This window comes from Eublepharis macularius, chromosome 4, assembly GCF_028583425.1.
Source record: "Eublepharis macularius isolate TG4126 chromosome 4, MPM_Emac_v1.0, whole genome shotgun sequence".
Taxonomy (NCBI): domain Eukaryota; kingdom Metazoa; phylum Chordata; class Lepidosauria; order Squamata; family Eublepharidae; genus Eublepharis; species Eublepharis macularius.
The window spans coordinates 188,253,501-188,279,505 of NC_072793.1; the positions used below are offsets into that span (position 1 = coordinate 188,253,501).

Sequence of the window (26,005 nt, forward strand, 5' to 3'; positions counted from 1 at the left end):
TGGCCAGGTAGAGGGTTGGGGCGGGGCATGTGAGCGGGGAGGGGGATCAATCCCCGGTGGGGAGAGTAGCTGGCACCCGATAAGCCAGGGAGAGGGTGGTGCGAGCTGCCGCTGCAAGGGGGTGGGAGATGGCAGGGGAAACGGTCCGCTCGCGGGAACCCTAGCCCCCACCAATGGAGAATCCAGGGTGGTGGCAGGCGGATGCCATATCCCGGGCAGGAGGTCTCGCGCGCCTGGGGAGGGTCGCCCCCATTGTAGCCGCAGCCCCAGCAACACAGTCCCATGAGCGGCCGCCTCCCAGAGTGGGTCCAGCCCCTCAGGCGTCTGCAGCAGCCCCATTGGTCATTCCAACACCTTCCACCCCAGGGCGTCCTGCCTCGCATCCAATCCCGTGGAGCAGTTGCCAGCCTCCCACGCCAACAGGCCATGGTTGTTGGGAGGGGTGGGGTGTGCCTCTCAAGTCCGTGCCGAAGCCCTGCTCGGGCAGCTCGTCGCCATCCTCGACCCTCCGGCCCCACCCGCTGCAGCAGCTCCACCCGCCCCAGAGGCACCCCTCCCTCGGGCCCAGTTGCGTGCGAGAGGCCGGGCCCGTGGACGGCCAAGGGGGTCCGGCCGCCAGCCTCGCCGGTGACCGCCGCTGCCGCCTTGGGGGTGGGGTGGGGTGTTTTGCTGCACAGGCGGCTCTCCTACACGCCTCCCCTTCCTCACGTCTGCTGGGGGAGGTGGGATGATATAATAATAAAGGCTGATTTCTGTGCAATGGGTGTCTGTGTTCTTTGCCTTGGGATGGGGACGAGGGGGCAGGCCCGCTGTGTCTGCCTCTTGGTGGCGGCCTCAGGCCAGCCCTCCCCTTCGGCGCCACTGGGGGGCTGTCCCCTGCTGCCAGAGACTGGCTGCTGCCCTGGATTCCTCATGGCAGGGCGCCTGCCAGTCCCATGCCAACCTCTCTGGACGCGGCCGCCACGGACTTGGTGCTACATTGGGCAAACGGGGGAAAGGCTTCTCAGACTATGCCCACCCCTCTCCTTCCCGACTGCGAGCCCCGCCCGACACACGAGCCGAGGCAGTCTGCCGGCATGGGCGCGGTTTGCCTGCTGCTCTGGGGCCTGGCCGGGATCGCGTGCTGCCCATAGGCTGCGCCTTTCCTGGCCCCTCCCCCTGACGCTTGTCAGGAACAGCGCCCTTTGGCTGCGCCTGGCGGCGGCCGTGCATCAGACCCGCCCACAACACTTTCTGGTTCTCCAAAATTGCATCTCTGCGCCGCTGCGGGCGCCGCTGCGGCCACACTTTGCTGGCACAGGATCCGGCCCGGCGGCGCCGCCACACCACCAGTGCAGCCGCGTCGGCGTTGGGGCCGGCCATAGGATTGCGCTGTTAGAGATCAGAATCCAAACGAATTTCTAAGTGACTGGAGAAAATTTAAAAATTATTTGGAAAATAAATGGGGCGTGAAAGGACAACTGTGGATTTTAGAGAACTATTGAGAGTGTGGAGAATGAATATGAACTTTACCTTTGGTAACAGGGATTATAGTGTGGATAGAGGTAATGATAAGAAATAAAGGGATTTTAGTGCTGTTGGAAGTCAAAAGGGGAAAAGGGGGAGGGGGAAGGGATGGGGGGGCATGTACATGGATTTAAAGGGTAATGAAATTGTAGATTTTAATGAGATGTATGTTTAACCCATTCAATAAACTTTTTATATATAAAAAAACCAAATTTATTTATGTATATTATTTCTCGTCCATCTTTCTCACCGAGGCTCAAGATGGATGACACAACGTAAGTCAATGCAATGCAGTCAGTAGCTGGGACATTCAGTCAGCAATACCACAGGGAACGTAGGGCAGAAATTTTGAAAGCAAGCAGAAATCCAAATATGGAGATGAAACATTGCTGGGGAAAAAGGTAACTGGACACGGCATATTAAACGATGTGAGAAATCCCAGCAGGAGCACATCTGCCTTCATAGCACAGCCGACAGTCCCTGCCCCTTTCCCGGAGCAGCTCTCTGAGCCATTTCTTGCAGCACAGCCCTGTTGCCTGAGCAGAAAGCCCTCCTGAATCATCCACTCATGCGTGGGAGCCCTCCTGACCTCCTCAGACAGGCCATTCCACAAGGCAGGGGCCACCCAGAGAAGCCACGTGTGTGGGCTGCTGTGGATTTTGCCCTCCTGAAGGGTGGCACCTGCAGGAGACCCTGTTCAGATGAGCCAGGCCGCTGTGGCGGAGCACAAGGAGTGAGGTGGTCTGCAGAGATGAGCAGCCACGGCCACGAAAGGCTTTGCATGTGACAGCCAACACCTTGACTTGAGGTGGGCGACTAATGGGCTGCCAATGGGAGTGATGCTCCGCCTGGCTCCTGAGAATAACTGAACTGCCGCGTTCCATAGCAGTGGGAGCTTTCCCGTGGATGTCCTTTAATGTATGCAGTGTCCTTCAAGATCTCCACCTTCCCAACCAGCAGCACCTTCCTCTTGTCTGGGTTCAGTTTCCAATTTGTTTGCTTTCAGCCATTTGACCACAGCGGTCAGGCAGCGATTCAGGGCCTCAACTGCATCACCGGGGATTTGGATCAAAAGATACAGAGCTGGGTGTCATCTGCACCTTGTGGAACCCTGAAGGATAAGTCTGACATGTAACAGCAACCCTTCGAGTCTATTCCACGAGGAACTATTTAAACTGGCCCAGGGCACATCCCCTGATACCCTCTTCTGCCTCCAAGGACCTCGACAGGAGGGCACGGTCTACCTTATCAAAGGCTGCGGGTAGGTCCAGGAGGGGCAACAAAGAAGCACGGCCCTTGTCTATATTCAGGTGGAGGTCATCAGCTAAGGGAAGACGACAGTCATCGTCACTGTGCCTGCGTGGCAAAGAACATCAGTCAAGGAAGCCATCAAAAGTGGGATGTCTTCCTTTCCAAAGCGGAAGGCTGGCCTGAAGGAGGTGAATGGGAAGGAGCAGAGCTTCTGGCAAAACAAATGTGAGTTTAGCAAAAACAGAGTTTGAGGTGCAAGCTGCTAAAACCATTCTGGCAAACCATAAGCATTTCTTCCAGTATGTGAGGAGCATGAAACTGGCTGAGGAGGTGAGGTTACAAAGGCACAATTGCTTAAAAAAATTGGCAGGAGCACCTATTAGGCTAAACTGCTGGTAGGGTAGGAGCTTTCATGACTCACGAACGCTCATACTGAAGAAGTGAGCTGTGGCTCACGAAAGCTCACACCCTCCCACAAATGTTGTTCATCTTATAGGTGCTACTGGGGTCTTGCCCTTTTCTACTGCTACAGACAGACTAACCCATCTTACTTAAAGAAGATGGGGAGACGGCAGAGAAGCCGAAGAACTTCTTTGCCTCTGCGTTCACTGTGGGAAGTGAGGGGCACGTACCCACGCCAGAGCCGCTGTCCTTGGGGAGAGTGCCTCAAGCACGGAGTCAAGTTGAAGCGACAAGAGATGAAGTTCTAAGACTAGGAAGCAAATGGGAACGGTCCAGATGGCACACACCTGAGGGCTCTGGAAGGAAGAAATGTGAAGCTGTTGTCCAAATAACAAATATATGGTGTGGGTAAAATTGGCCTCAGTGCCAAAAGACTGGAAAGTGGCAAATTTCACACCCCTTTTTGAAAAGGGGACCCAGAGAACTACAGGCCAGTTAGCCTAACATCTGTTCTGTGTAAATGAGTGGAAGCTGTTATGAAAGAGAGAATTGTTAAACGCGCTGAGGCACGAAGCCGGCTGAGGCCCCTGCCAAGGGAGGCCCTGCCCCAGTCAGGAACCTTCCGGAGTTCTCTGCGCAGGTGAACAAGCAGGTGGGTACAGCTGATCCCGCAGGTGTCATTTGCTTGTACTTTCAAAGGGCTTTTGGCAAATGCCCTCACCCAAGGCTCCTGGGCAAGCCTAGCAGTCACGGGGCGAGAGGATGAAAAATTGGCTAAATGACAGGAAGCAGAGAGGGTGGGAATAAACGGACCTTTCTCGCAACAGAGGGGAGGAAGCAGAGGGTGTCCTGCCTGGGAGCAGGGCTAGGGTTGATGGGTTCATACATGACGGGGGACTGGAGATGAGAAGTGTCGAGGCCCAGTTTGCAGAGGATGTAAAATTATTAATGATGAAAACCACGGTGCATTGTGAGGCGCTCCCAAAAAGCCCCTCTAAACTGGGCGGGTGGGCAACAATGAGGCAAATGAAATTCAGGGTTGGGTAGGTGTAACAGAATGCTCCTTGGAACAAAAATTCCTAATTTTAAAGATATGCTGATGGGTTTGGTACTGGCTGAGATCAAGACTGGAAGAGATATTAGAGTTACAGTGGAAAGCTCGATTAAAATGCCTAGTCAGTGTACAGCAGCAGTGAAAAACACAAACTCTATGCTGGGGATTATTAGGAAAAGGACTGAATATCAACCGGCCAATATTATAATGTCCCAGTATAGAGCTATCGTGCTGCCTCATCTGGAATACCGCCTGCTATTCTGGTCACCGTATCTCACAAAGGACATTGCAGAGCTGGAAAAAGGACAGAAGATGATTAAGGGGTTGGAGAAGCTTTCCTATGAGGAAAGGCTAGAAAGCCTGGGGCTTTTCAGTTAGAAAAGAGATGACTGGGGAGGAGCATAAAAGGGGTTCATGAAATTACAGGGTAAAGAGGGTGGACAAGTTTGGTGTAGTGGTTAAGAGCGCGGGACTCTAATCTGGACAGCCGGGTCTGACTCCCCACTCCTCCCCTAGAAGCCAGCTGGGTGGCCTTGGGTCAGTCCCAGCTCTTCCAGAGCTCTCTCAGCCCCACGCACCTCACAGGGTGTTTGTTGTGGGGATAATACTGACATACTTTGTAAACCGCTCTGAGTGGGCATTAAGATGTCTTGAAGGGTGGTATATAAATCGAATGTTGTTATTATTATTCTCTCTAATAACACTAGAAAATTGGTTAAATGAGGTGACCACTAAAGCTGTTGGGAAATAAGTGCAGGACAGACAAAAGGAAAGACTTTACTCAATAAGTAATTTAAGTGTGGGATGCACCTATCAATGGCTACTATCCGCGGTGTCTGAAGGGAACCCCCATGTACAGAGGCAGTAAAACTCTGAATAACGGGGCCAGGAGGCAGCAGCAAGCGGGGGGGGCGGGGGGGCTCAGCCCTATGCCTTCTTTTAAGGCCCTGCAGGACCACTGTGTGAAAGAGATGGACGCTCAGCTGTCAGACCCAGTAGTTGCATTCATTCATTCATAGTCCACCGTTCTCAGTGAGACCCAGGCTGCAAGTGAAATACAATATAATCAGCAGCCAGGATATTCACTGAGCAATGCAGAATAATGAACCACAGCTAGAACACTCGGTGAAAAGAGATACAATAGGGTATGGTAGCAGTAACTTCAAAGCGAGCAGAAAGCCAAGCACAGAGATGAAATCTTTCTGAAACAAAGCCTAATTTACATGACATGTTTAGCAACTCTCCAGTAGGAGCATAGGTACGTCAGCAGACAGTAAACAATAGCATAGACGATAGTTCCTGTCCCTACCAAAGGAGTTAGTCGTGTTAGTCTGTAGTTGCAAAATAGTAAAAAGTCCAGTAGCACCTTCAAGACTAACCAACTTTATTGAGGCATAAGCTTTTGAGAACCACAGCTCTCTCTGTCAGATCTGCCTCAATAAAGTTGGTAGTCCCTGAGTAATTCAGTCTTGCATAGTTTACGGAAAGCCAGGAGAGTGGGAGCTTTCCTGACCCCCTCAGGCAGGCCATTCATAGAATCCTAGGGTTGGAAGGGACCTCTAGGGTCATCTAGTCCAACCCCCTGCACATTCCTTAAGGTGGGGGCCACCACAGAGAAAGCACTTGTATGGACAGCTGTTGTTTTTGCCCGACTGCAGTGCAGTGTCTGCAGAAGACCCTGTCCAGATGAACAAAGCTGCTATGGTGGAACATACGAGAAGAGGCAGTGGCTCAAGTATGAGGGGCTTTGAACGTGATAGTCATGACCCTGAATTGAACCCGGTAACTGATGGGTAGCCAACAGAGTGACTGCAGAATGGGAGTTACATGCATGTTCCTGAAAGTAAATGCAGCATTTTGCACCAGCTGGAATGTCTGAGTTGACTTTGAGGGGAAACCTATGCAAAGTGAATTACGTAGTCTAGTCTTGATGTTACCGTTCCATGGATCTAGGTGGCCAGATCAGCCATGTCAAAGTAGGGGGCCATCTCCCAGGCTAGTCTGCAGCTGCATTTACTTGCTTCTGTAGCAGCAGCGCTGGGTCCACTATAACCCCCAGGCTCTGAACTGAGTCAGTCACGGTCAACAGTATCCCATCAAAGGTTGGAAGCCTAATGTCCCTCAAGATCTCAGCTTTTCCAACCAGCATCACTTCCATCTTGTCTGGGTTCAATTTCAATTTGCTTGCTTTCAGCCAATTGATCACAGCTGTCAAGCAGTGACACAGTTGCTCTACTGCATCACGAGTCATCTGCATATTGGTGGCATCCAATTCCATAGCTACGAGTGAGTTCTCCTCAAGGCTTTGCATAGAGGTTGAATAACATGGGGGATAAGATTGCACCTCGAGGAACCCCAGCAGATAATTCCCACACTGGGGATAGCCAGTCTCCAATAGCAACCCTCTGAGTTCGTTCCATGAGGAACAATTTAAACCAGTCCAAGGCACATGCCCTAATACCTACTCCTGCTTCCAAATGCCTCAACAGCTTGGCGTGATCCACTGTGTCAAAGGCTGAGAGGGATCCAGGAGGAGCACCGATGAAGCGTGGCTTTCGTCTGCGTCCAGGCGGAGGTCAACAACTAGAACCACCAGAGCCATTTCCATCCCATGTCCTGGCCTAAAACCAGACCGAAAAGGGTCCCAAGCACCAGAGTTGGCCAAGAAGGCCTGGAGTGGGTCAGCTGCTGCCCTCTCGACCACTTTGCCCAGAAAGGGCAGATCAGAGACTGGGCAATAACTGGCGACGTCCTTTTTGTCTAAGGCTGGTTCTGCAAGTGGTGGGTGGGTGACTGCCTCTTTGAGAGGCGGAGGGAAGGTGCCTTGAGGCAGCGGCTGATTTATGATAGACGTCAAGAGCCCCTTTATGTGGTCTTTGCAAGATTCGAGCAGCCAGGATGGGCGAGGATCCAGACTACAAGTAGTGGCCTACAGAGATGGCAGGATCCTGTCAGTACCAGTCATTGTGAGTGGGTCAAAATGATTCAGGAGCAGATTGGGCGGTGTGTTAAGCATGCCTTCTGGCTCACCTATGTTACAGGTGGCCTCCAGATCAGATCGTATTCAAGCTATTTCATCATGAAAAAACTTTGCAGAGGTGTCACAGCCAATTGCCTGTTCTTGAACCAGCCACGGTTCAGGTTTAGGGGTCGAAGGGTACTGAGCTACCTGAAACAGTTGGGACGGACGCGGTTTGGCGGAGGCGTGGGTTGCAGGAAAGCAACGTTTCTTCGCTGGCACCTCTGCTGCTTCACCAGTCTTCCAGTGGGCTCTGTAGCAGGCTCTATCGGATTCAGCACAAGCTTTCCACCCAGCATCCCTCCAGACATCTTCCAGCCCTCTTTAGATCACCCGGCTCTGCAGTGGACCCCAGGGCTGGCTTATGCTGCAGGGGGGGGGGGTGTCAGCAAGGAGCCATCTTGCCAACAGCTTCAAGGAGCTATCTTCTAAAGTGTTCGTTATGGACACAGCGCGGAGGCCCTGCCGATCTCCTTTGGGAACATTGGCACCACGGCTAAGAAAGACCTCACCCAGACAGCTGCAGATGTCTGATGGAACTCTGGGGTGACCTCCGTTGGCACCAAGATTCATGCTAGGAGAGATCGTTCTTCACATGCATCCAACTCTTGAAAAAGAAACCAGCCACCACATACAAGTAACGTAAAACATTCGATATGTGGAAAGAGCCCCCTGCTGCCTCTGACGAGGGGGGTCCATCCAGCCCACCATGTTGTCTCACGCACCAGCCAGCCAGTTCCTCCCGAGGGCCAAGCAAGGCACAGAGGCCAAGGCCTCCCCCTGGTATGGCTTCCTGCTCTGGGATCCAGAGAATATTTTGCTTCCGGCTGTGGAGTCACCATGGCTAGTGGCCATCGATGGATCTGTCCTTCAGAAATCCCCTTTTAAAGCTGTTTGGGTTCACGGCCATCACCAGCTCCACTGCCAGTGAATTCCATGTTTAATTTCTTGTTCAGTAAAGAAGAATTTCCTTTTGCCTTTCCTGAACCTATTTCTCAACAGCTTCATTGGATGCCTTTCTAGTATTTTGGGAGAAGGAGAATTTTTTTTTTTGAAAAGTTGGGTAAGACTAGATGACCCTGAAGGTTCCTTCCAACCCTATGATTCTAAGATGCTCCTTGCCCTCCCCCTCTACCCTGTGCATAATTTTATCAACCTCTGTCATGTCCCCCCTTCGTCGTCTCTTTTTCTAAATCGAAAAGTCCCAGATTCTCTGGTTTTCCTCATAGGAAAGGGACCTCCTACCCCATAATCACCTTGCTTGCCCTCTTCTGTACTTTCTCCAGCTCTGCAATGTCCTTTTTGAGATCCAGTGACCAGAAGGCCACCCCGTTTTCATCTGACCTGCGATTTCACAGGGATGGGGCCATGACCAAGAAGCCCACGATCTTGCCAATGGTTGCTTTCGATCCCATCTTTTTAAAACCTTGACATTATTTTCACTGCTGCTGCTGCTGCTGCTGCTGGTGTCCAAACCTCTGGCTCCCTCAGTCAAACCCTGCACTTTACATCTTCACCAACAAAAAGCAAAAATGAGATGCAGGAAAGGGACCGAGTAGCAGGTGATGTGTAGCCCTTCCTCCGCCTGAGAGGAGGAGAGACCTTGGGGGCCCCACACAGCCTGGCTCAGCAGAAGGCCGCTTCAGGGGTTTCTTTTGTCCTGCCGCTTCTCCACGGAGCTCTTGGTAGTATTTGCCACTCTTCCTTACCCATATCAGACTTGTGAGGCAAGCAAGGCAGAGCGTTCAACCGGCTCCAAGTCACACAGGGCGCTCCCTGCAGGGAGGGGGCTGACCCCGGGGGTCTCATCACCGCACTGGCTCTCTAAAAGGTAGAGGAGGGGCAGCATACAGATGTTCTCACATAATAAAATAAAATAAAAGCGGTGGGCGAGGATCACCGAAGGCCCCCTCTTGGGTGTTTACTTTGGGATGGGTTTTGCCCCATGCCAAGGAACGAGCTCACACAATCCCTGTCCCTTTGGGTTCCAGGGAGGTCAGTAAAACTAACCCTAACCCTAACCCTAACCCTAACTCTAAAACCAAGCTTCAACTTGCCAGGAGAAAGATGGATCTCTCTCCGGGGAAGCCGAATGCAGTTAGTCTTTAGACCTGTCAAACAGATAAGTTCTTTGAACCAGCTGTTTATCAGTACATTTATTTATATAGGGTTCAATATTGCTTTGCAACTCCCCATCAAACACAGAGACACCAATCTAGAGTTTATTTCACTTTATTGAAAATATACCCTAGTTTTTTAATGAAGCAAGTAATCAAAATATAAATGGCTATTAATATGAATCCTATAACAACAGAACATAGAAAGGCAATAAGAAATAAGTTCACTAACATTTCTCAATAAATCCTAAGTTTAACATTGCTCAAAGTTTCTACAAAATACATAGGTAGAAATAGGTTCTCACCTAGATTCTCCCAAGAGATCTCTTCCATCAGTACCCTGCTTATTCTTTCTGTGTTTGCAATTATATACCTAATCATATGCAAATATTTAGGGTCTATTCACATGATAGCACAAACAAATATTGATTGGTTTGACACTTCACTGAATATTCATAATTTCATAGTACAGCCTTCCAATTAGTTAAAAAAATATGTCATAGTCTGATCTATGACATATCTATGTATCTATGGGTGAGAAGTGAGGGACACCAAGGTACTACTAGGGTTAGCTGAAGATAAAATGTTGGTAAAATGTGGTTCGGATCCTATTACTGTTAGGTGGATCTGTAACTGGTTGACAGGTCACACCGAAAGAGTGCTTGTTAATGCAGAACATCAAGCCAGACAGAGGACAGAGACATTCCTAGACCAGACTCCAAAATTTTCAAAGAGATGGGACATAGTCGTCATGGGAGATTTCAATTACCTGGATATCTGTTGGAAGTCAAACTCTGCTAAAAAAATAAGGTCAAATAAATTCCTGACTTGTCTTGCTGGCAACTTCATTTTCCCGAAAATAAAGAGGGGAACAAGAGACTCCGCTTGGACTTGATTCTCACCAACAGGGAAGAACTGGTTGATGAGGAGGAAGTAGAGGGCACCCTGGGTAGCAGCGGCCACGTCATTTTGGAACGTACTGTCTTGGGGAAGAGAAAAGCTGTGCGTAGTCAGACATGTACGTTGGACTTCAGGAAAGCAAGTTTTAAGAAGCTGAAAGTTACGCTGGATAGAATCCCACGGTCAGAAGGAGAAGGGGGTCCCGGAGGGGTGGGAGTTTCTTAAAGGCGAAATATTGAAGGCGCAATCACAAACGATTCCTATGAGAAGAAAAAATGGGAAGCGCCTAAAAAGGCCAAGGTGGCTCCATAAACAGCTTTCTAATGAGTTGAGAAATAAAAAAGACTCGTTTAAGAAATAGAGGAGGGCCATACAACCAAGGATGAAAGTAAACAAAATGCCACTGCTTGTAGAAAGAGTGTCAGTAGGGCTGAAGCTCAATATGAGCTTAGGCTAACAAGAGACACCAATACAGCGAAAAAAGTTTCTCTGGTTACGTTCAATAGAAGTAAAAGTAATAAGGGTTAGGCCCATTGGGGAAGAAGAAAGTGAGATTTTAACAAGTGGGCAGAACTGCTCAGTTCCTCCTTTGCCTCGGTCTTCACTTGCAAGGGGACCACATAAGGAAGAAACGGAATTGCAGCCTAGGATAGACGTTGGGGTGGTACGTCAACACCTGGCTTCTTTGAATGAAATCAAATTCTCAAGAGCCAGATGAATTGCACCCCAGGGGTACAATGGCAGAGCCCCTGTCTATCATCTTTGAGAATTCTTGGCCTAGAGAGGAGGTGCCAGAGGATTGGAGGTGGGCAAATGTCGCCCCCCCATCTTCAAGAAGGGGAAAAAAGGAAGATCCAGGTAAATACCGACCCGTCAGCTTGACGCCCATACCTGGAAAGGTTTTGGAAACCATCAGTCAGTGAGTCCTTGAGCATTTAAAAAAGACAACTGTGATAGCTAAGAGCCAGCATGGGTTCCTCAAGAACAAGGCATGACTAACCTTTATCTCCTTTTCTGAGAGCCAAGCTACAAGTGACGCCTTACACAGGTTGGACACTTGTCAGTTTACCTCAAGTTTTGATGGGAAATGTAGGCGTCCTGGTTTTACAGCTTGGCTCTCCATTACAGCTGCAAGACCAGGATGCCTACATTTCCCATCAAAACTTGAGGGAAGCTGACAAGTGTCCAACCTGCGTCAGGCGTCACTTGTAGCTTGGCTCTGAGTTACTAGTTTGGTGGGCCGGGGAATGCCGTGGACATAGTTTATCTTGGTTTCAGTAAGGCTTCTGATAAGATTCCATGTGATATTCTGGTTGACAAATTGGTAAAATGTGGTTTAGATCCTACTATTGATCCCACCAAAGAGCATTAATGGATCCGCGTCCTCTTGGAGAGGAGGGACAAGTGGAGTGCCTCAGGGGTCAGTCCTGGGACCTGTTCAGTTCAGTATTTTTATAACTGATTTGGATGAAGGAATAGAAGGAATGCTTATTAAATTTCAGATGATACTAAATTGGGAGGGGTAGCAAATACAATAGAAGACAGAGTCAGGATACAGGATGATCTTGACAGGCTGGAAAACTGGGCTAAAACAAATAAAATGAATTTCAACAGAGATAAATACAAGATTCTGCATTTGGGCAGGAAAAAATCAAAGGCACATTTGGCTGTAGTACATGTGAAAAGTATCTAGGGATCTTAGTAGAATTTTTCTCAAGGCCAGGTTAGCTGGAGGCTCCCAGAGGAGGGTCCTGGAGGGTCTTTGTCTTCATCTCAACTCTCGGAGAGGGAGAGTTGGGGGAGGGGCTGTAGTGGAGAGCTCAACGAAACTGCCAACCCAGGGTGCCGCTGCCCCGGAAAAGGCAAACTCTGATCTGGAGATTACTAGGAAAGGGACTGAAAACCATTGTAATGCCCTTGCACGGGCCCACGATTGGAGCCATCTGGTCACTTCCTAGCCATTTGGCTGCCTGAGTTCCTGGCCCTTGGGTTTGCCATTCTAGCTAGCTGGCAAACCGATTGTTCTGCCTCAGCCAGAGGCATTAGCATCTGTATGGACCAAAGTACGGACCCGGTGCCTGGAGCTGCTTAAGGGCTCCCCCCCACCCCCCCCCCCCGCTCTGGCCTCTGCTCCCTTCTGCCAGCTAGGAGTTGGTAGCCCAGCCAATGGCCCAAATGCTGAGGGCTTAGGGGGATTCGGGGGGTGGGGTGGGGGGCTATCCACACTCCACGGGTCGAGTCTTAATCCTCACAAGGGACGCTTCAGGCATTTTGAGGGGTGAAAAATCCAGCCAGGTTTTAAAGAGTCTCCCGAGAGGTTTGGTTCCTGGTATCTTTTAAGGGGGGCGCAGTGGTGGAATAAGGGAAGAGTGACCGAGGTCTAACCATTGCCTGCCACTTAAGGGGAAAAGCCTCTCTGGGAAGACTTACGATGGCGGCCCTGGCCGCAGAGACCTCTCACCCATGAGCAGGGAGTTCCGCGGGCGCGGGCCGGGAGCCCCTGCCTCCTCCTCCTCCTGCTGCTGCTCCTCTGGGCCAAGTAGCCTGAACTCCAGGGCGGGGGCCCCGAGAAGGTCGGGCTCTGGGACTTCACACCGGGCCTGGAAGGCTGGGCCGGGGGTGTCCCCGACCGCCAGGAACGGGAGCCCTGGGCTGGGAGAGCCTCCTGGAGCAGCCCCTTGCGACAAGCCTTGCCGGTGCCCGGGAGACAGCCCTCTGGGTCCGTCGGCGCCCCAGGTCCCTTGCCCCCGGGAGGCCGCGGCTCTCTTCCCGGGCACTGCCGGCCAGGGCGGCCGAAGCCAGGCTGTGCTCGGTCTCCCGCCTCTGCGGAGTGGGCCTCTCCGGGGCCGGCCACACGTGCGCCCGCGGGCTCGGAGGCGCTGCCCTTCCCGGCCGGCGACTGCAGCGGCGGGCGGGCGGGCGCCTTTAAGAGGAGGCGGCGCTGGTGCGGCGCGGCGCGGCTGCCTGGCCCTGCCCTGCCTGCGCTGCGCTGCGCGGCCGGCCCGCCCGCCGGTGATGCTGTCGCGGCTGCCTCTGCCGCCGCCGCCGCCGCCGCCGCCGGGAGAAGAGGAAGAGGAGGAGGCGGCGGAGGAGGAGCGGAGGCGGCCGCCAGGCAGCGCGGCGAGGGCCGGCCAGCCAGCTAGCCGGAGCAGCAGCAGCAGCAGCAGCAGGAGGCGGCGCCGCCGCCGCCGCCCGCGTCCCCGCGCCCCGCCCGCGCAGCAGCCCCGAGGAGCGCAGCCCGAGCCCAAGCCCGAGCCCGAGCCGGAGGCGGGCGCAGCGGTGCAGCGCGGGGCGGCGGGCGCAGCGGCAGCGGCAGCGGCGGCCCGCCCCCGCCGCGGGGCCGGCCCATGAGCGGCGGGCGGGCAGGCGGCTGAAGGCACCATGTCCTATGCCCCCTTCCGAGGTACCAGCCGGCGAGCCCGCGGGAGCGCGCGCGCGGCCCCCTCCCTCCCTGGGCGGGCGGGCGGGCGGGCGGGCGGGCGGGGGTCCGGGGCCGCCCCCCCCAAGTGCCGGGGCCGCTGCGGCGGTGGCGTCGGAAGGGCAGGTGCAGCGCCCAGGGTCTGTCTGGCGCGGGAGGCCGGCGCTCCGCTCCGGGCACGGCGCTCGGGCGGGGCTCGGGGCGCCAGGCCCGGCCATGCCGGACAGCGGCCGGTCGCGGGGTCGTCCTTCTTGGGGCCCCAACGGGCAGACGCAGAGGCCGCGCGGGGCCCGGGCAGAGAGGCGCGGCGGGAGCGGCCCGGGCCGGCCTGGCGGAGAGCGGGGCTGCCGCGGCCCTCCCCCCTCGCTCCCCGCAGGCGCCGCCTCGGGACCTCCCGCGCCCCCTGCCCCGCTCAGCGCGCGGCGGCCGGGGAGCGCAGCAGTCCGGCGGCGGCGGCGCGGAGCATCCCCGGGCGAGGGGGCCGGCAGGGGCAGGGCGGCCGCGGGTGCTGCGGCCGGGGGCGCTCGGCTCTTCTCTGGCGAGGGGGAGGGCGAGGGGGGCCCCGTCCTGCCCCCTCCGGCCTCTTGGCGGGGGCTGCGGGAGGCCCTCCGCGCCCCGCGATCCGCCGGCTTCCCGTCGCGGGAGGGGGGGTGTTGCTAGGCAACCCTCCTGGAGAGGCAGGCGGGGGGGGCAGGGCAGGGGGGCGCGAGGCAGAGGCGATGCGCGGGCGATGCGCGGCCCGATCCGGCGCCCGGAGGACGGGCAGGGCCTGGCCCGGCGGCCTCCTTCCCGGGGTAGTTGGGGGGGCGCGTGTGCGCGGGGGAAGCGCCGGGGCGGGCGCGGGAGGGCAGAGCTCCGGCGAGGCGGGCAGCGTTTCCCGCGCATCACCACCGACAGTTGCCGGCCGGGGCCTCTCGGGAGGCGGCGGGTCCTCCCCGGGCCCTGCAGGGCCGCTTGGCGCGGCGCGTCTGCTCCTTGCGACCCGTCCGTGTTAACGAGCGAATTCCTGCCCATTTGGAGGGAGGCGGCCGGGCTCCCCCCCCCCCGCCGGCGCCCCATTTGCCTGGCAACAGCAGGGCGCAGGCAGGGGCCGGGGGGGGGGAAATCCCTCGGGGGCACGTCGGGTGGGTCCTCAAGCGGGAGCCCCTCGGCCTCTGCCAGGCGCCTTGGGCGGGGGTTGCAGGCGGCGCCCCCGGGATGGCATGCAGGTGGGGCGGGGGGGGGGCTTTGCTCCGGGATCGCGGCCTGATGGTTGCCGTTGGGAAAACAGCCTGCAGTTGTGCCCGGAAGGCCCGGTGCCTGCGGGAGCATGCGGCCCTCCTACCGGCCCAGGCCCAGGCCCAGGCCGTGTCACCTGAGGGGTGGGCAATTTGGGGGAGATGTTCCTGCTGGTTGTTTAATGGGCTGGTGGGAAAGCGATGCGCCTGCTGCCCAAGCCGAGTGGCAGTTCCAGGCTGCCAGCAGGCTGCCATTTGCATGCAATTTACATATCTCTCCCCCCCCCCCCCAGTCCCTTCTGCAAAGCATCGTGGGTGGGTGGTTGGTTGGCATCTGCTGGAATGCTTCCTCTCCACCAGGCTCCAGCCGGGCTCCTGGGGGCTGGGGGAGGCTGGCAGACCCTGACTCCCAGCCTCTGGCTCCCGTCTCTAGCTCCCCTTGCAAGGGAAGCCCCCGCCCCCCCCCGCTTGGGATTCAGGGGCAGCCCCTTCCCCAGGCCCTGCCTGCCTCCCTGCAGCTTCTGCGGCACTCTTTGGTTCCCTCACCTTCTGGGAGCAGCTGCTGCTGGCCACGGCCACAGCCTCTAAGCAAAGCAGGCCTCTCTGGCTGGCTGGCTGGCCACTCCAAAAGGCATCTGCGTGGACCCTCCACGCCTGCTGCTGCCCCTTCTGGGCGGGTGAGACGGCTCCCACGGCACCTTGGCCTGCTTCCGGGGGCCCAGGGTCAGCTGCGAGGCCTCTCCCACACACACGGCGAGGTGAGGCAAGGCAAGGCACCTCTGGAGGGCAGGCCTCGGCAGAGAGGCGAGAGGTCCCTTCGGGCCAGGGCAAAGGGAAAATGGCCTCATGGACTTCTGAGCCTCCTGTGCAGGCACCTGGGATGGCTGGGGGCTGGGGGCATCTTCTGTCCACTGTGACTCACGGGGGGCGCGAGAGCAGGCGGGGCCCCTGGCTTGGCCAGCTGCCCTCCACTCTCCTGTGGCACGCCGCTTTCAGCGGTGCCTGCAGAAGCCTTCCGGACAAAGAATGGCGTCCGTTTTCATCGGGGCCTCTGATGGGTCCCACAGCAAAGCCTTTCCCGAGACACGCTGCAGCTGTGGCAGGAGTGTGGAGTGCGGAGTGTGCCACAGCCACAGCCACAGCCAGGGCCGGGCACTCGCACACAGACGTGCTGCAGTCGTAGCTGAGTGTGGCTCTTGCTGCTTGCCCTGTCGCTGAGGAGGGGGGAGGGGGCTGTGGATGGACAGCAATACCCAGGGACGGATGGATCGATTGGTGGGACTGCTGAGGAGGGAGGGAAGTGCCTGGAGAGCAGAGGTTTGTCAGCTGTCACGGTCTGCCTCTGGAAGAGTGGGCGCCTGGGGTTGGCCAGTGAGGACGATGGGCAGTTTATTTGGGACAGCAAAAAGGGAGTGCTTCTCCACACAACTTGTGGAGCTCATTGCAGCAAGGAGCAGCAAGGGCCACTAGCACGGGGGGCTTTAAAGAGGACTGAAGTAAAAAAAGGCAGTCCGGCCCCTGCAAGGCCTGCAGTAGCTGCAGCCCGGAGTGGCGCCTGCACAGGAGGCCGGCCGGCTCCTGCTCAGCTTCTGGTGTGGCCCTGGGGGGAGGCGGGTGGCGTACTGGCTTGAGTGTCCTGGCAGGGCGGGGGAGACCCAAGATCAAAGTCCTGCTCAGCTGTGCGATGAGCTTGGGCCAGTCACTCGCCCTCAGCTTAACCTCCCCGCGGAGTGGGGGTTGTGAGAATACAATGCTCCTTCGAGGAAGGACAGGGTGGAAAGCGGGTGGGCCATAGGTGCCTTTCCCCTGGCTTCCAGGCTGGACTGCCGGCCTCTGAGCATGTGTGCCCAAGAGCCTTCGTCAAGCTGTCCTCCTTGCGCCCCTGCAGCTGCTGGCCAAGTGAGGACACCTTGTGATGCAGGCGCATAGCCCTCCCTACGATCTGCCGCTGGCCATGCCCCGTAGATCTGAGTCTACCACCCCAGACTTTCAAAAGTCTGCAAAAGTGAAAATGGGTGCCATTTGGACAAGAAATCTCATGGCAGGGTGGAGATGAGCCCTCCCCCAACATTTGGCTAAGCGAAAAAGGAGGACATGGTGGAATGTCCGTGCATTCTAGGAGAAAGGTGGGCATACAGCTTTCAGTACATAATAACTGAAAATCCAGTGACAGGCAAGCCCTGGGGGGCAGGGGGCAGGGACGAAGCAGCACCCCACCACCTGCTTCAGGCTTGCGTTGGGGGTCAGGGACACGGAGCAACCACTGCTGCCTGGAACCTGCTCCCTGCCTTGGGTTGTGTTTCTTCAGAGATCAGGGAAGTGCATGCTCAGAGGACTGGCCTGGGAAACAGACCCTGAGCGGGGAGGGCCTCCGTTCTGGCCCCGAGTGCTGGCTTGGCTGAAAGAGCTCCCTGCACTTGGGGCCCCCAGAGCTGCAGGGCAGGTTCTTAAAGCGAAACGCGGGTTCCTGGCAGCAGGGGCTGTCCCCACCCTTTCCCTACCTGCTGCTCTTGCGCTCTGGATCCCCTCCCAGGCTCTCATTTGGATCTCCCTGAGATGCATGTGGGTCGGAGGGGGTCTGGAGTGGCTACCAGGGAAGGGCAAGTCCCCACCCACCCCCCGTCTCCCCTGCTGCTTCCCTGGTCTGGATTCCCCTGGGCTTAACCCAGACTAGTGCCCTCTGGCACCCCTAAGTGTGCTGCTGCCGCCCCCCACAGACTCTGGCTCTGGGAAGGGGGGGCTCCCCACAGAGGAGGCTGCACTGGTGGGGGGGGCTCGCGCTCCCCGACCCGTCCAGACAAGGGGGCGTGGTGTTTGTTCTTCTCCTTAGCATGAAGTTTGGGCCAGAAATGGGTGAGGGGTGAAGGTGGTCCTCAGTCTGCAGGTGAAGTCCTTGCAGTGGGAGGGGGAGGCCCATGCAGAGTTGGACCAAAGCACGGTGCCCTGAGTGGACTGGAAGGGTTGCCCTCTGGGAATAGAAGCTGCAGCACGGGGAAGCATTTTGACCAGAGGCAACCTCCGAAGGCAGAGGGGCATTGTGTGTGTGCGTGAGAGAGAGAGTGGTGCATGTGGTATGTGGAGGGGGTGCCCAGGGCCTCTGCCTGCACCCTCCCTGGGGCCTCCATAGATTCCCCCCCCTCCACCCCCAGCTCCATTCTCCACCCTGAGAGTGAACTGTAGCCACAGGCAAGAGGAGAGGCACCACTCTGCTTCCCTTCCGGCCTAGGATGCCGGAGATCACACAGCCGGGGCTGCGGTTCTCTCTGTAGGCTGCGTGTGGCCCATCAGGGAAGAGGCTGGTGGCTGGCACCCAGGACCTGGGCCACAAAGTCTAGTGGCAGATTCCACATCTGTGCACATGCCAGTTTTTGTTGGAGAGAAAGGGGGTGCAGGGGCAGCATGTGGCAATAGGCCCTTTTCTTTGGGGTGTGTGAAGGGGGAAGGTGGACTCTGCTGGACCTGTGAAAAGTGGCATGTGGAAGCCCACGTTGTTTGGAGGGTGGGCGTTAGGACTGGGCTGAGTGGATTGTCGCACCTTTTTGTTAGGCAGCCACATTGCTCCCTCAGTGCTTGGAAACAGGCTTCTGGTTTATGGTGGACCACCAGGTCATCTGGTCAAGGTGCTGGCATGCTGCCCGGGCTAGGCCTCGCTTGGAGTACAGTGTTCAGTTTGGGGCACCACAGTTTCAGAAGAATGTCGATGAGTGGCAGTGAGTCCAGCATAGGACAACAAAGCTGCTTGGAGACTGAAGGAGCTGGGAACTCTGCGTTGGGGAAGAGATGCTTGGAAGGTGATAGGGTTACCACCTTCTGATATCTGAGGGTCTGCCGTGCGGAGGATGCGGGTGAGATCATGGTCTCAGCTCCGTTGGACAGCAGTGCTTGGACTGATGGATGTGAACAACTGCAAAGGAGCTTTCGATTGCCTTTGAGGGTTAGGGTTTCCTGGCCCTGCAGTGTGTTCCGGACTGGGGTTGTGTCCCTCGTGCGGAGGCGGACTCTTTGTTGTCGGAGGCTTTTACTCGTTCCTTGTATTCCTGTTTTGGGCATATCAAAGCTGGAGCTCTTGTGTTGGCTGGGGTTGGACTAGAGGACCCTGGTGGTCCCTTCCAACTTTGAAATTAAATAAATAAAATGGCCCTGGCCTAGCGGGTGACGTTCCTCCCTCGCAAAGAGTTCAGCTGAGGAGTGCTGGTCTGCCGGGCTCTTACAGGCCCCTCTCCGTTGCCTCCCCCTTCTGAGGTGGCCGGCACAGCGAAGGATTTGTGGCTTGAAGCAAACCCGTGTTCCCCGAGACGTGCGAATGCAGGCACCGGGCTGAGCGGAGTTTGGTTTCTGCCCTCATGCTGGGATTCTGCCGCTGGATTAACCTGTGATTTAGAATCCCAGTCTGTGGGGAGAAGGCACGCTCCAGTTCCACTGCCGGGGGGTGGGCGGGCGGGGGGCACACTTCCCAACATGGCAACAAGAAGCCACGGCCAGACACCCCCCTTAGAGCTCTTTGTGACACTTTGTGGATGCCGCTAACTCCAGAGTGCCCAAACAAAAGCCGCGGAGTACCTGTCCTTAGGCCCAATAGCACAAAATGGGGCGTGAGTTTTGGATGTCTCCAAAAGGCTTTGTCAGGCTGGACGTCCTGGGGAGGGAAGGTGTTTCAGGCTGTGATGGAAATGGCTCTAGCTGCAGCTTTGTGGAGTGGGGCGGAGGCTGTGGGGCGGACGTCATCCAGGCTGAGGGGTCTGGTGGAATTGATTGCAGGTTGCACCCGAGCTGCCTGGGAGGAGAAGTTCAACAGGGGACAGAAAAGCCTGCAGTCAATTGAATATGCTACTAGTGCCAAACGCAGTTTCACGTCCCTTAAAATCTTGTAGATTTCTTGTAGGAGAAATGTGGTATTCTTTCTGTTACCCAAAATGGAGGTTAATTGAGATGATGCACCAGGTCAAGAGCAGTGTTACCTAGTGGGTAAAGGGGACAAATCGTTCCTGGAAAGGCAGGCTGCGAGTTCCCGATTCCCACACACCCCCTGCGCGCGCGCGCGCGCGCGCGCGCACACACACACACACACACACACACACACAGTGAACCTCGTCCTCTAGTTTGAGGTCAGGATTTCAGTGGCTGGGTGGGGTGCCAGCCGGAGATGACCTTCTCAGCTGGTGTGACTCGATGCCTCCTTCTGTCCATGTAGAAATGACGGGGTGGGGATTTGTGACGTGGCAGGTGGAGACAGCAGGAAGCAGCAGCCTCTGGATGGGCCTCCTGGGAGGTCCGTGGAGGGCTTGAAGCAAGAGGAACGTGGCAACGAGAGGGGAGAAGGTTTGGAGTTGTGGCACCGGCAGTTGTCCCCTGGGTGTGTGTGTGTGAAGGCATTGTGTGGGGCTCGGGTGGGCCTCAATAACATACAACTGCCATCGGTTGCTACTGCTGCTCCTGTTTTTTCTCCTGAGGCACCTAGAAGGACACACCTTTGCCAGGTACCTCCCTTGGTGCTTTCTTTCTTTCTTTTTGTCATTTATAGTCCGCCTTTCTCACTGAGACTCAAGGCAGATTACATAATGTGAGATTAGTACAATCAGTAGCAATGACATTTCCATACAGTATCAAGGACATTTCCATAGTGTGTCAAGGTCATTTCCGTAAACAACGTCATAGGATAAATTTTAAAAAGTTTATAAAAACATTAGCATTAGCAAGGATCCAACATGGAGTTGAAGAAATGCTGGAACAGAACACAAGCAATTCTAGGACTGACATTAGACAACATAAAGCACGTGTGGTATATAAGAGTACATATTTAAAGCAACAGATAATATGTTATGCAACAAAGTGACAAAGGCTGTGGTCTCTTAACTCATTAGTGAAGCATCTGAGACCCCCTGCCTACAATACCGCCCTCCTATCTGAGTAAAAGGCCTTTTTGAACCATTTGTTTTTGCCTTGTTTGAGGAATGCCAGGAGGGTGGGGGCTCAGTCCTGACCTCCTCAGGCAGGCCGTTCCACAGGGCAGGGGCCACCACAGAGAAGGCCCGTGTGTGGGCTGCTGTTGATTTCGCCCGTGTGCAGGCTGGCACCTGCAGGGGACCCCGTTTGGATAAGTGAAGCTGCCGTGGAGGGACACAGGGAGGGAGGCGGTCCTGTAGGCATGCTGGGCCAAGGCCACGAAGAGCTTTGTATATAATAACCAATACCTTGAACTGAGCATGGCAACTGATAGTTTTTTCTTTAGTGAGACAGCAATGATTGAAATACATTTCAGCGGAAATTTTCCAAAAATCTCTATCGGAATTTGCTTATAAAGCAACATACTTGTTTTTTTTTCTCACTGGGATCCCCCCCCCCCAATGCTCCCAATTGTGAATGGTGATATTTAGAGTGTTGGCGGGGGGGGGGGGGGCGGAATTTGTGAAGTTAAAATCTCATGGGGAGAGAGATGATAGAGCAACCAGATGAGGCTGGACGGAGGCAGCCATGCTGACGCGTGCATCCATGCGCTTGCTGAAGTTGTTGTGAGGCTATCTCGAGTCCGAGAGGGATGCAGGTGCTGCGGGTGCAGAGCTCTTGATGGGCAGCTGTCTCCACGAGGGCCTGACGAGGGGCCGGGGCTGAATGGCAGAGCGTCTGCTGAGCGTGCAGAGGCCTTGGGGAGGAGGGGGCTCTGTTTCCCCGGCACCACATCCAGTTAAAGAAGGATGAGCGAGCAGGTGATGGTGAAAACCCTTCCCCCCCCCCAGACCCAGGAGAGCCGCTCTGGGTTGGAGGGGGGGGGCTGGTTTTGTCAAAGGCAGCTTTGTGTGTTCGTGTGTGTGTGTGTGTGTGCGCGACACAGGCGAGCTCTCGCTGAGGCTGGCCCTTGCAGGTTTCACCCAAACAGGGCTGAGGGGAAAGGGGGGCCGAAGAACCCCTGCCTTGCCTGCAGTCTCCATCCCAAGGCGAGGGTCCGAAGAGAGGCGGCCCAGGCGGCCTCTCCCCAGGCAGCCTCCTGGCAGTTCCGAGGAGCTCTGAGGCCCTTTTCCCCGTAGGGCAGGGTTTCATTTCCTTCACGTCTTGCCATCCATTTTAGGGAATCTAAAAATATCCCGCTCCCGGCATGTTCTGAAAACCAAGGCTCCGTTCCCGTGCTGTCTGTGTTAGAAGCCTCCCTCGGAGCTGCTTATGGGCACGAGCCCCAGGCTGCGCTTCGCCCCTTCCTCCCCCCACCCCACCCGCCTGGCACCCAGCTCTGGCCACCAGAGGGCAGCACTCCCCCCAACGGTGGCCTTCCTGACACGACGCTCCATCCTCCACCCCCACCGGAGAGGCTAAGGGGAGGCTTAGATGCTGGGGGGGGGGGGGTCTGCGAAGGACCTCCCGGGCACCGTCCATCCCCGTTCAGCCCTCTGAGACTCTTTCTCGCCAGAGGGTCTCTTGGGACTCTCTCCCAAGGGAAAACCGGTCTCTGTGCTGCCACCTGCCTGACCGCATCTCTTTGGCACCTCCTAAACTTTAGGGCACGTGTATGCCATCTCTCCCAAGTCCTGCTCTGCTGAGTTTGCGGCCGCATGCGAGTGCAGAACGCAGGGCCTGTGCACGCGTCCTCCTTGCGCTCGCCTCAGACACACACTTGGCCTTGCCTCTCAGCACAGAGGTGCGGTGCAGGCAGCAACACGGTGCCAGAGAGGAGAGGGCGAGTGCTGCTTGTGGTGGGAGGGGGGGGAGATGTTGGCACAGGGGAGAGGGTTCAATATGGTCCTTCCTGCCTTGCTTGAGAATTAGCAGCCCCCGGCTGTACCTGAGTTGCAAAGGAAGCCAGGAGTCTTGGTCACCGACAGGCTGCGTGGCTGTGCCCTTTCACCTTGGAGAGTGAGGCTTCCTGTGGTTCCCCCAGAGATGGGTCAAGCCCCGGTGGGGGCTGTGGAGGCAGTTTGTTCCCCCTTTGGAGGCTGCTTAAGCAGCAACGGTGCTGCAGAGGGGCGGGAGAGGAAAACGGGCCGCCTGTGTCTGGGGAGGAGGCGCTGGGGGCTGCCTGGGTCTCCTTAACTCTTCCCTTTCCTCACGCAGATGTGCGAGGAGCCCCCCTGCACCGTGCCCAGTACATGCACTCCCCTTACGATCGCCCCTGGAACCCCCGGTTCTGCATCATCTCTGGGAACCAACTGCTGATGCTTGATGAGGACGAGGTGAGAGGCTGAGGGAAGGGGGCGGGGGCAGGGGGGGCGGCACAGGCACCTCTCTGGCAAGGCCTGGCAGAAGGAGGGGGCCCTAGCCCTGGCGGGTGCCCTCGCATGCTCCCCTGAACATCCGCCCTCTCCGAGCCCACGTGTGGGTGCCTTGGGGCCCTGAGTGGACTTGGCCTCCTGCCCCAAGCCCACAGCCTGCCAGGGTGCCCAGGGGCCCGCACTGTCCCGTGTGGGATCCCCCTCCACTCCCAGGTCAACCTGCTCTCCTCCCTGGGGGCACCTGGGGCCCAATCCACCCCCCACCCCCGGTCCGTTCCATATGGGCCTCCATGGAGCTCCGATCCCAGCCCCTCTCCAGCCCGCCTCCCCAGTGGGGCTGGCTCTTCCTCCCAGGGTGAGACGTGCGCCGAGGCCGCTTGGGTTCTTCTGCCAAGAGCGTCTTTGGCAGAGTCCACCCTGGGCATCTCAGCAGCTCCGTCCATGGCAGGTGCCAAGAAACCGGGAAACGGCAACCAGAAAAGCCGCCCTGCCGCCTCGCTTCCTTTTGCTGTCCGCTGGGCTGACGGGCAGAACAGAGGAAAGGCTGCCTGGTCCAGCAGGATCCTTTGCACGTTGGCCAGCTGGCTGCTCCCAGGTGGTGAACCAGAAGTAGGCCGGGGGTCCAGGGTCTCCTCCCCCAAGAATGAGAGGAGTCAGCCGTGTTAGTCTGTAGTAGCAAAATAGTAAAGAGTCCAGTAGCACCTTTAAGACTAACCAACTTTATTGTAGTATAAGCTTTCGAGAGCCACACCTCTCTTCATCATGCATCTGACGAAGAGAGTTGTGGCTCTCGAAAGTTTATGCTACAATAAAGTTGGTTAAAGGTGCTACTGGACTCTTTACTATTTCCACCCCCCCCCCCCCAAGAATTCTGCCATTCAGTGTGTTCCTGCGTTGGAACATGGAGGCTCCATTTACAGGACTGTCCTCTGCAGAGTCCCTCCAGTCTCAGCCAGCTGAGTTCGCTGCCAGTCAGCGTGATGGATGGCCATTGACAGACCTCTGCTCCCTTCCTGCGTCTAATTTTAAAGTGCAGCCATCCCTACATCTTGTAGCAGTGAATCCCACAAGTGAATTACTTTACCGAGAGAGAAAAATCACAAGACTACGAGGGGCCTTGAACGCCCGGAGCCGCCGCCTTGAGGCCATCCACCCGGCAGAGGCAGTGCCGTCTATCCAGACCGGCAGTGGCCCCCAAGGTCTCGGGCAGGGGCCTGCTGCATCCCCTTTTAGCCGCAGGTGCCAGCAGGGACTGAACCAGGGGTCTTCTGCGCCCCAAGCAACTGTCCTGCCACTGGGCCACGGCCCCTCCCTTCCCTCCGGACTCTGGTCTGGGTGGCCATCTAATCCAGCCCTCCTCTTCGGGCAGGAAATCTGAAGGTGGAGCATCCCTGACACGGGGCTGTCCAGCTGCCTTTTAAAGACTTCCTGGGAGGGACAGCTCCCCCCCCCCTGCCCCCGCACTGCCCCAGCCCAGCTCCTGAGTTCTGCTGATGAACTGCCATCATTCTGCCTTTCCTGAATGGTCGGCCACGATCTCTTCTTGCATTGGGGCTGCTCTTGCCTCTGGAGCAGCAGAAAACAAGTCCTTCCTTTCCTCCCCATGGGGCAGCCCCTGAGGTGCCTGAAGCGTGCCACCGTGTCTCCCCACGGTCTTCTCCAGGCAAAGCCTAGCCGGTTCCTTCAACATCTCCTCATAGGATTGCTCTCCTAGGCCCTCAGCCCTCTCGGGTGTCCGGGGTCTGAGCCCCAGCCCCCAGACTTGACAAGAGGGAACAGCAGGTCAACCGGGCTGACGGGCAAACAGAGGGGGCAGCCAGCAGCCAGCAGGTCAACCGGTCAGCCAGCAGGCAGTAGGTCAACCGGTCTGACTGGCAAGCAGAGGGGGCAGCCTGGGGACAGCAGGTCATCCCCTCCCACGGGCAAATGGAGCCAGAACCTGCCGGCGCCAGGGGCAAGAGGCAAAGGCCCAGGGCCTCAGGAGTCAGGGGGAGACAGAGAGAAGCCAGCGAGTCCCACTCCCCTGGGGAAGGAAAGGGGACTAAGCAAGGCAGAAGGGGGCAAGGGCAGAGGGATTGGGGGCCCAGCAGTCACCCACCCAAAGACCTTACCTAAGGAGGAGAAGCAGCAGCAGCCCCAACAGCCCAAAGCCACGCCCCAGCTAGAAAATAGTAGCCTGGCCCAGGAGTTGCCAGAAGCCAAGCCACTCCAGGTGGGGCTATTGGAGGCACTCTGCAGGAAGCCCTGGGCAACCAGCCAAGGAGCCGCAGCTGGACCCACCTTCAGCCATCAGCTCAGCCAGGGAGGCCGAGCTGCTAGCCAGGGGACTGCAGCTGGACAGGCCTTCAGCAATCAGCCAAGGCAGGGAGGCTGGGCAGCCAGGGAACAAGGCACAGCTGGTGCTGGTCAGTGGGGCCAGATCAGCTACCCCAGCTGCAACTGCTTGGTGCAGCCCAAGACTGGGCTGGAAGAGGGGTGGGGCAGTAGAAGGAAGCCCTATAAAAGCTGGCTGGGAAGAGCCCTGTGGTGGTGGATGTGAGTAAGGAGTGATAATGTGGAGTGAGAGCGGTGCAATGCAAGAGTGGAGGTTTGGAGGAGAGTTCTGGAAGGAGGGGATGAAGAAGGACACAGGGGGCAAGCAGGCCAGGTTGAGCAGGCCAGCGAGTGGACTGAGAGGGAGTCTGGGTGAGGTATACCGCCCCTCCTTTCACAGAGCAGGGTCCTGCAGCATCCCTGGCCCCCCTATGACGTCAGGAGCAGACCGCCCAATGCCACGCCCAGCGGCAGCAGCGGCAAGCCCTGACAAGTTGGTGGCCCGTACGGGGAAAGCCGTTCCGACGCAGGCGCCAGTTGAAGGGATGTATCCCAATGCCGTAGCCCCAGCAGACCTCAGACTGTGGCTGGAGGAATGCTTGGACAGGAT

At 56.7% G+C, this 26,005-nt stretch overlaps 1 protein-coding gene across 1 annotated transcript in view; it reads left to right on the forward strand.

The window, feature by feature from the left end:
• The first annotated feature begins 13,620 nt into the window (after nucleotides 1-13,620).
• SYNGAP1 (synaptic Ras GTPase activating protein 1) overlaps nucleotides 13,621-26,005 on the forward strand; it is a 74,172-nt gene continuing 61,787 nt past the window's right edge. Inside the window, exons 1-2 of the mRNA XM_054977784.1 lie at nucleotides 13,621-13,652; nucleotides 22,925-23,043. Coding sequence (XP_054833759.1) covers nucleotides 13,631-13,652; nucleotides 22,925-23,043 — 141 coding nt within the window. The 5' untranslated portion in view covers nucleotides 13,621-13,630. The remainder of the gene's footprint in view (nucleotides 13,653-22,924; nucleotides 23,044-26,005) is intronic.